The 10,095-nt window shown below is 50.7% G+C and overlaps 1 protein-coding gene across 1 annotated transcript; it reads right to left on the bottom strand.

Annotated features, from left to right (window-relative positions):
* Positions 1-555: 555 nt before the first annotated feature.
* Positions 556-2,683, bottom strand: PtA15_7A460 (uncharacterized protein; the record flags this gene model as incomplete). Its single annotated transcript, XM_053171069.1, has 4 exons — positions 556-624; positions 2,066-2,278; positions 2,371-2,417; positions 2,485-2,683. The coding sequence occupies 4 exons, from the start codon at positions 2,681-2,683 to the stop codon at positions 556-558; spliced, it is 528 nt and encodes a 175-aa protein (XP_053022287.1).
* Between the last annotated feature and the right edge of the window lie 7,412 nt (positions 2,684-10,095).

The raw sequence follows: 10,095 nt of genomic DNA, 5'->3' as shown, positions 1-10,095 counted from the left end.
TGTTATAAATCAGCAAGCTTTCCCAGCCAAATTGGCTGGGACCGTGGGATAAACTTTATTCTGGTCTTGCTGATTTCGGCCCTACGTGAGCCGTCCTAATATTGTGATTCCGTGTTGAAGGTATAGCCAATTTTGCATAGTGCAACTGGCAAGAAGATCTACTGAATACGCTGCTTGGGAAGGTTGGCCTGTGGGTTTGAGCCCGCGGCAGTCCCTTTTGCCAAGCGGCACCTGCAAGATTGACCATTGCCAATGTTGTGGGCTCAATCCCTCGACGCGCTTCTGGAGCGCAGAGGGAAAGGTGTCAACTCAACGTTGCTTGTGTGATTGGCCAACAAATGTGGAGAACCCTTGCTGGTCAAACAACGTCAGTGCATCCGCCCCTCTCTGCCAGGATTCCGTTGTGGCAACCAAAACCACACCAACCATTTCTTTTGTGGTAATTTCTGACAGCGTCAAAACTTTGTCCCCTGCGGAGGAAATCAACTTTTGGGGGACGAGGAGGCAGGTTGTCAACAGAACGTTGACCTGCGCCGGTGGTGTAGGCCTGCGTGGTCAACAAAGGTCCGCCGACTGCAGGGAGGGACTCAGGTCCCAGGATGCTCCCCACTCAACCATAGCTAGCTAGCCGCCGGGGCGGAGGCACTTTGATAAGTCAGTGCCTCACTGGCGCCAATGGTAAAAGCGCTGCGCTACAGATAGCGCAGCGCAGCGCAAAGCGTAGCGTAGCGCTTTTAGGCCCGGATGCGCTGCGCCAATTTATAGCGTTTTTGGGTTACGCTTGCGCTTTTTGGTGCAAGCTTGTAGCTTTTCTCTTTTTTTAGCCGCTATTTATAGCCAAAAAATAGCGCAAAAGCACTACGCTTCCGCTATAAATAGCGCGCTACGCTATTTTATAGCGCTTTTGAGGCGCTTTTTTTGGAGGGGGGGGAAAGTAGTGTTTTTTGTTTCAACTAGAGTTTAAAGCGGCTACGCCGCTGCGGGGGTACAAGTTCAACCCACCATTTGAATTCTAAGCCAAGCAGAAGAAGGCCAACTCCACCCAACAACACACTCCAAGTTTTTAGTACTTTTATTTGAATCAAAAACCTTGGTCTCCAGCAGCCTAATAAAAAAGGCCCACAAAAACAAGAAATGAGTGATGTTATACAATTTACGGCTGAAGGACTTTGTTACTTGATGAGATTTTCAACTGTTGTTCAGAAATCTCAGCAAATAGAAAACTTTCTCAACACTACAATGATTGCTTTTTTACTTCTGCTACAATCAGCACCATGCACAAAATCATGACCAAATTGTTCAAGAACAAATCTTTGTGGCTGATGGTTGCAATAGTTAGTATTAGCTCACTGTAGACTCTGTTGGAGGGATGCTGGCTAGAACCAAGCGCAACCCCTCTGTGCCAAATTTGGACTGCTGATAAGGTGGAATAGAACTGGAGTGTTGTTGATAAACTGCAGAGAGATGATCAGTGCTAATGTGAAAAAGGATAAAATAGATTGGAATATTTTGGTTACCTAAGATCTACTTGCAATCCTCCAAGTTTGAGAGGTGAAAAAGTTCTTGTGGCAGAAGACTCAGAAGAGAAAGGGGATGTTGCTCTTGACTACTCTAATTCTAAATTCAACCAATGCACTCAACATCTTCCGCCTTGCGCTCTCACATGTGACCTTTGTGCGCAAAATTTTGTAAGGAGGTGTGATCTGACCACGGGAATCCGGAGAAGGTGTCCAGTCAAACAGCGTTACCACCTGCAGAACAATAGACTTTGATCCTCCCGATGTCTGGCTCAAATCCCATGGCCAGGTCTTCTGTGGTTACTCGACATTGAATCACATGTCCCCTTTTCGAGACGGCCTCCTCATCAAGACCAGTGGGGTCAATCCAGCGCCAGAGGCAATTTGGATCTGAGCAGCAATGATATCAATCACATTGATTGTATGTTCTACCTGAAGTCGTTGGTTGATTTTGATAAAGTGGTGTTGGCCTTGTTGTTCAACAAGGGATTCACCCAGGTGTGAGCGTTTTGGATGAGCGCGAGTCACTGGAGGAGCCAGGCGCGGACGTCAAGGACGGCGGCATCTGAGTGGTCGTTGTCGAGGAGACGCAGGGGATCGGGAAGGGCAAGGGGCCAAACGGCTGGGTTGGCCTGGAGTAGACTCTCCGCAGAGCTCTTGGCAAGTTGCTTGAGCGCATAGTGCCCCTCCACCACGCCCCGTAACAGCTCCTCCAGCTGTGGCACCAGCGCCGGTGGTCGTCCCGCGCAAGGACAGCAGGTCTGGCAGGAGGACATGTCAAACGGTGGCCCCCAAAAAAGAGATTGACACATTTTGGAAGATCTTTGACTCCCCCCCGTCCCCTCCATCCGACCACATGCAGGACGCTGTTGCTCCTCCGTCTAGCTTGGCAATCAGGGCCTGCAGACACATGGGCACATGGTTCAAGCTCCATTTACTGTCACCCCAGGACTCCTCCTCCACGGACCCACATTCTTGACCCAGCCGGTGTAGAACATGGGCAGGTGGAAGAGGGCCAGCCAATGTGACTCGACAGTGATGGAGGGCAGGGCAAGGAAGTAGTTGTTGGCCCGTGAGCAGTGGGCTTTGGCTGAGGAGGAGGATGGGCTCATGGGGGCGTCAAAGAGCAGCCTGGAGATTGTGTTGAGCTGGCGGAGGGCGGGCATGCAATGGATTGAGCTGGGCACACAGGCCGCAACGAGGGAGATGATTTATTTGATAATTGATGAGCTCTGTGGGTCTACTTCACCACGGCCTCTTTTTCCATCCCGGCCTGTTAGTTGTCCAAGGGATCAAGCCCGGGCAAACATTCTTCGCGTGCGCAGACGCGCATGGACCAGCGACTTGCGCTGGGAGAGCCTGTTCTTGATTTCCCAGGCACCCACTTTGTCCAAAGTCAGGTTGATGATCCCAACAATCTCAAGAAGGGTTCGGCCTTCCTGTACGACCATGAGCGCATTGAGAAAGCGGCCCACAAGCTCAAACTTGTGCTGGTAGTTCAAGTTGTTGTAGATGTCAAACCAGCTCCGGCAGGGTAAGCTGAACAGAGCGCGAAGGATGAGGAGCGCCTGTTTTTGGATGGCCGGGCTGGAGAAGTACGAATAGAGGCCTGGATTGCATGGAGTCAAAGGTGCATTGAAAATTGTGTGAGACATGTCGGACTCCTCGAGTCAAAAGGACAATGTTTCCATCGCAATATTGGGAGGCGTCAGTACCATGACAAAGGGGCGGAGAAGTTTCGACATCAGTAGATCATACAGCTTACATGTAGTGGGAAATCGCCAGAACAAGTCGTCCTCATCCTCCGAAAACAATTGTGGCAGGGTTTCAGTGGAGTATTCTGGAAAGCAACAGGTTTTCCTGGAGCCTTGAGTTTGACATAAATAGGGGGGAGCAAACTCGTGCTTCCCCCACAGATTGTCGTCCCCAGTTGCAGTTGCGCTTGTTGATGCTTTCTTGTCCTTGATCATCTCCCCTATCTGCAGTTGCAGGTAGCCGGCGGTGTCAAGCCAAAACAAATTTAACCCCCTGTTGCAGTTGCGCATGTTGGAAAATATTTTACCAGCACTTTGCACTTGCAAGTGTCAATTAAACTGTATTTTATCCTTCCCCTGCTGCACCTGCACAGGCCGAAGTACCAAATTTCCAGTACTGCTTCTTGGCGGGTTCATTACTTTATTTATCTCAAATTTTTGTTTCCAAGTTTCTTCCCCCTGTCTGCCCCTTGCACTTGCAACAGGCCACAGAGGTTGACGCCGGCCCCTTTTTGTCTGCGGTTCGCGGACTGGGGGGTCAGTCCAAGGCATATTTTATGTTGGGGGACTTAAAATTAAATTTTTCACAGCAATGAATCGCCAATGTTCTTGCCTGAAAAATAAGGGATTTGTGGGATTTTCAGAAAGAGGGAGGGGGAACCCATGATCCCAATTTCCACAAAAGTGTGGATTTAATACACTTAGATGTTAGATTTTTTATTAGAGAGAAAAAGAATTTTGAGGGGAAAAACCTATGGAAGATAAATTCTAGTGGCCAATCATATAAAGGAACTATTTTGATGTTCCAGGATTCTTCTTACTTGCGGCTGATTCAAATTTGGGGTTCTTAACCGCCCCATCAATCAGTTCATGACAGTCCTTGAAGTTGCCTCCCATCCTGAAATTTTTGCGCAGACACATCTGGCTGCTGATGCAGCACTCAATTGTTCAGACTGAAAGACTAGACAGACCTGATGAGCACCCTGTTGCTGCGCCCAATAGGGTCATCATCTTTGGCGGCTGTAGAAAAATGATCAGAGGAGAAACAGATCACGCTGAAGTGAAGAACAGATTAAGGGTGACAGAATGAGGAAAGGGTGAGGGATAGTGACACTGCAAAAAAAACTGTGTCAACTGTGAGGAGTTGACATGCGGCAACTCTGAGGAAGCTTGTGGTGTTACACCAGCCTTACTCAAGGTTTGACTCAACCCAAGCTTCAATGCACAGTCACTGTGCACCTTGCACAGTGACTGTGCCAACAAAGGCACTTCTGCATTCATGTGGAGTTACAATGGCAGCTTGGCTTGAATATCCTGCATGTCAACTGCAAGCAGTTGACCAAGTTATTTTTGCAGTGTGAGTGATCACACCACTGTGGGATGGATGCATTGGATGGGAGGAGCCAAGGGGTATATGTATACCCGCTTGGTAGCCTGTAGCACCTCAAAGCGCATCACAGCTTTGGCACGCTTGTGCTATTGTAGCAAAATAGTGCATGTAGCGCACTCATAGCGGCAAAAAGCGTTTTCAAGCTGCGCTGCGCTATTTTAGCGCAAAAGCGCACACTGCAAAAAAAACTTGGTCAACTGCTTTCAGTTGACATGCAGAGAACTCAAGCCAAGCTGCCATTGTAACTCCACCTGAATGTTAAGGTTGTGTGGTGTTATGTTCTCTTTTCCTTTGTTTCTCTGCTTCAAAACTGTCATGTACATTTCACTGCTTGTGACATTTCCTCTTTGTAGTCACCTGGGGCAGCAGACGTGGAAGGCTCTTTCCTCATCCTTCCACGACCATCATCATCTCTCTGCTGTTCCAGGTGAGTGTCTTTTTGTTTCTCTTTTCTCTTTTCTTTTTCATTGTTTTCTGTTTCCTTTTCTGATGCAATGATCATCCTTCCACGACCATCATCATCTCTCTGCTGTTCCAGTTTATCATTGCAACAGGTTATGAGCGCCATTTGCCGCTAAAGCCGCAGCATCTAAACCAACGTGGAGGATCCGTACGCTTCTCGATAAAGCTTCCGTCTCATGACCTCACCGTCACTTTCGTCAAAATCAGAACCCAAACCACAAGCAACCTTGTCTTCCAAACAACCCGCCCCAACGATGTCTTCTAAAGCCGACCCAGAGACCTGGACGCATCCAGCTCTCAAAACCACCACCATCGAACGCCTAAAACCCCCCGGCCCAGGATCCAACAACAACAAGTGGACCTGGTTCATGCGGGCTCACCTTAACACAACCAACGTCATGTACGTTATTGACGACAAGGTCGCAAAGGCCAGGGCGAACCCGAACTGGTCTCGTGACAACAAAGCAGCCTTTGGGGCTATCTCCAGTACGATCCATGCCGCGCATGTTCGAAAGGTCCGCCACATCACCTCAGACGCCCGAGCCCTCTGGCAAGCTCTCAAAGAGGCCCATCAAGACTCGTCTGCTGGGGGTATTACATACTTTCTTCAAAAACTCACGACTGCCCGGATGACGGGTGACGACCTGCTCGCTCACCTGGAGGATATGGCGAAGACCTTTGAGAGCCTCTCCTCTCTGATCACCGCCGATGCTCCGCTCACTTTGGACGATATTTACTCATTGTCAATCCTCACGTCTCTTCCGTCAGACTGGCTAGCCTGCGTTTCGGCAATGATGAACGATCCATGAGTCCCCCCCGTCAAGATCCTGGATGCTCTCAAAGCGGAGCATCTCCGCCGGAAGACCAGGAACGAGGAGCAAACCATGGTCGAGTCGGTTGCATGCGCTTCGCTCTCCAACCAATCTCAACCCAGGGGCTCTCGACCTCCGCTCGACCACTCGCTCTACTGTTCTTTCTGCAAGAGGTCTGGGCACAACCTCGAGGTCTGCGAGAACGCCGCCAGGATCCTGGCGGACCACGACCGCAGGAACTCCAACTCTTCTCGGCGCCCTGACAACCCCAGCCGATCCAGCAGACCGTCTGGGAATTGATATCGGTCAAAACCGCAAGCCAAAGCCGGCCATACGACCGTGGTGGATCTCGGAGGTGGCGAGGACCAAGAAGACTCAGACTACTCCGGATCAAACGACGATACACCGGACACCCATCACGCCCGAGCTGGCAACGCCGTTGCAGTGACCAAACACTCGGCGAACGCAGTCTCAGCAACAACCCGGGACGCCAACCTTGACTCAGGTTGTTCCAATTGCATGACTCCCTACTCGTCGGGAGTCTTTAACGTCAAACCAGACAGCACTCTCGTCAGGCTCGCCAATCATTCCACTGTAGAAGCGTCTCATCGCGGCACAGCCTCGCTTCCTCTCAGCACTCCTGTCACGGTCCCCACTCTTGTGGTTCCCGACCTCCACAAACCGCTGCTTTCCATCGCGGCTATGTGCGACTCGGGTCTCACTTGCGTCTTTGAAAAAGACCACTGCAACATCTTCAAAACAAACTCTCTTGTCGTGAACGGCAACCCAGTTGGACAGGGCTATCGCAAAGGTGGTCTTTACTACCTGCCCTCCAACGAGGTAAAGTCGCTCTCCACATCTATCCAAAGTCTGTCTTCTGTTGACAGATCCCTTCTGGGCTTCCACCGTCGTCTCTCTCACATAGGCCTGCGGCCACTCAAACGACTCCTGAAGATTCTTGACATCAAACCGACAATCATGAATGAGACAGATGTCCAGCGCTGCACAGTCTGTGTGCAGTCGAAAATGCACCGATCACCTTTCAAGTCTTGATCCAACTATCGCTCCGACAGCCCCGGTAAGCTCATACACTCGGATGTGGGCTCTTTTGAGGTAGTATCCAGAGAGGGCTACAAATACTTTGTTACTTTTGTCAATGATTTCTCTAAACATGTCTCTCTCTTCCCGATGAAATCTAAATCAAACGTTTTCAATTGCTTTAAAATTTTCCGTGCCCATTTTGAGCGAGATGGCTCCCACGAAATCCTGAGTTTGCGATCTGATAACGGGGGAGAGTACATGTCGACAGAATTCTCTTCCTACCTCAGTCTAGCGGGCATCAATCACGATCCGGGGCCGCCGCATTCCCCAGAGCTCAACAGTGTGGCTGAAAGGACGAATCGCACTCTTGGTAACCTGATTCGCTGTTCTCTCCAAGACGCCGGCCTTCCGAAATTCTTCTGGGCAGATGCATTGCGGCATATCTCCTTCACACTCAACTCCTTTCCTTGCTATACCCCAGCAGGTTTCAAGGCACCAAACGAGATTCTCGGCAAACCGTTAGTCAACCTCTCCACGCTCCATCCTTTTGGGTGCCTAGTGTGGTACAAAGTCCCCGAGGCCAACAGACAGAAGCTTGATGCAAAGGGCCGCCCCTCAATGCTCCTTTCATACCTAGGTGATGGCAACGGGTACTGGCTCTGGGAACTGGAAAAGAAGTCCGTCATCAAATCTCGTGACGTCCTGTTTGTTGATGGAACCTTCACATACGGTTCTGAGCTAACGCGCCAGCCTTCCCCAGTAGAAGTGGAGCTGCCATGGCCGCCCCATCTCTTAGTCTCACCTCCCGCCATTGAGAAACTTCCTCAGCCGGATCCAAAACCTGTGCCATCCATTCTTGATCTCCCACCTCTCAACATTCCACTTCAGCCGCAATTCGACCGCCGCCTAACAGCGTCTATCCACGCCAACGGAAATCAACCGGTCTCTCCGACTCCGCCGTCTCCACCGCCTTCTCCCTCTTCTCCCAAATCTCCTACTCCCACCCCTCCTCCCTCTCCCGCCTCCCCCAAGTCCCCTACTCCTGCCCCACCTCCCTCTCCCTCTTCTCCCAAGTCTCCTACTCCCGCTCCCCCTCCGTCTCCCAACTCTCCCGCATCTCCTCCCCCCGTCCCATCTTCCGCCTCCCCACTCCCCTCGAAATCTCTCCCACCTCGTCCTCAGTCGCCACCAACTCGACGCTCTGGTCGTCAACGTCGGGCCCCCGACCGCTACGGTTCCTGGGCCAAATCAGCCTCCGCAATCGACGAGGTAGACACCCCTACGACTTGGAAGCAACTCCTACGATCTCCGCACAAATCCCGCTGGTTAAAGTCTGCTAAAAAAGAATTCCTATCTCTTCTGGGGATGAAAACATGGCGCCTCGTTCCTCGTCCCCTCAAAAGAAAAATTATCAAGTCGAAATGGGTATTCAAAATCAAACGTCGACCCGACAATTCCATTCAAAAGCTCAAGGCCAGACTCGTCGCTATGGGGTACACTCAAGTCCAAGGCGTCGATTACGAACAGGTTTTCGCGCCTACTCTTCGTCTCGAGACCCTTTGTCTTATCCTCAGTCTCCTGGCCATAAAGAACTGGAAAGGGCGTCAAGTTGACTTCAAGACCGCATTCCTCAACGGCCGGCTAGAAGAACCAGTCTATATGGAACAGCCCCCCGGTTTCAAGGACCCCCTCCATCCGGATTGGGTCTGTGAGGTCCATAGGTCAATCTATGGACTCAAACAGTCGCCGCGCAAGTGGAACATAGAGCTACACAACAGGCTTGTGCAGGCAGGTCTCACGCAATCACGATACAACCCCACGCTGTACTTCAAGATCATCGACACTACTCTTGTTGGCGCGGTAACGGTTCATGTAGATGACTTGGCAATTGTGGGGGAACCTTCCTTTGTCGACCCCCTAATCGAAAACCTTGGCAGTCGCTTCAAAATCGGAGCCGATGAAGACCTTCATCATTTCCTTTCCATGAAGATTGACAGGGACGTCGACCGCAGTCTAATCTATCTCTCTCAGGCCCACTACATATCCGATTTGCAGCAACGCTTCCTTGCGGGTCCGAATATTTCCGTGAAAACACCAACCGACTCATCCTTCAAGGACCTTGTGCCTTGAAAACCAGGAGAACAGGCCTCATCAGGACCTTAACCGCAGCTTATCGGCGCGCTACTCTGGGCTTCCCAGTGTACTCGTCCCGACATTGCTTTCGCGGTAAACCGCCTATCCCAATTTCTCTGAGATCCATCTGAAGCGCACTGGCGAGCGGCTATTCGAATCCTCAATTACCTTATCTCCACCCAAAATCTCCACCTTCGTCTGGGCGGATCTTTAACGTGCGCCGGCTATTCCGACTCAGACTGGGCAGAGGATTGTCACGACAGGAGGTCCACGTCTGCGTACACCTACAGGCTTGGCGACGGGGCTATATCTTGGAAATCTCGGAAGCAAGCTACGGTCTCGCTCTCTAGCACGGAGGCCGAATACAAAGCCCTCTCGGATTCGTGCAAGGAGGGCTTGTGGCTTCGCTACATCCTGACGGAGCTCAAGCTTCGACCCCAAACCGCGATTCCTTTACACGTGGACAACGCTGGTGCCAAAGCCCTGGCAAAGAATCCAGAGCATCATGCGCGGACGAAACACATTGACGCACGATATCATTTCTCCCGCGAATGTGTCAAACAAGGGAAAATCTCAGTCCTTCATGTCTCGACAAAGGACATGCTTGCCAACATGCTCACCAAACCGCTTGGCCGTACTCTCCTGGAGGAACACCGTACACGTTTTGGAGTAGTCTAGTTCTTTCTTTCTTTCTTTCCATTTGTGTTCTTCCTCTCATTTCCTTCTCTCTCTTCTTTCTGTGTTCTTTCTTTTCTTTCTTCCAGGGTTCTCAGCAAGGGGGGGTGTTAAGGTTGTGTGGTGTTATGTTCTCTTTTCCTTTGTTTCTCTGCTTCAAACCTGTCATGTACATTTCACTGCTTGTGACATTTCCTCTTTGTAGTCACCTGGGGCAGCAGACGTGGAAGGCTCTTTCCTCATCCTTCCACGACCATCATCATCTCTCTGCTGTTCCAGGTGAGTGTCTTTTTGTTTCTCTTTTCTCTTTT

The sequence above is a fragment of the Puccinia triticina genome, chromosome 7A, assembly GCF_026914185.1.
Source record: "Puccinia triticina chromosome 7A, complete sequence".
Lineage (NCBI taxonomy): Eukaryota > Fungi > Basidiomycota > Pucciniomycetes > Pucciniales > Pucciniaceae > Puccinia > Puccinia triticina.
Note: the sequence above shows the minus strand (reverse complement) of the source record. Positions and strands in the feature narration are given on the sequence as shown.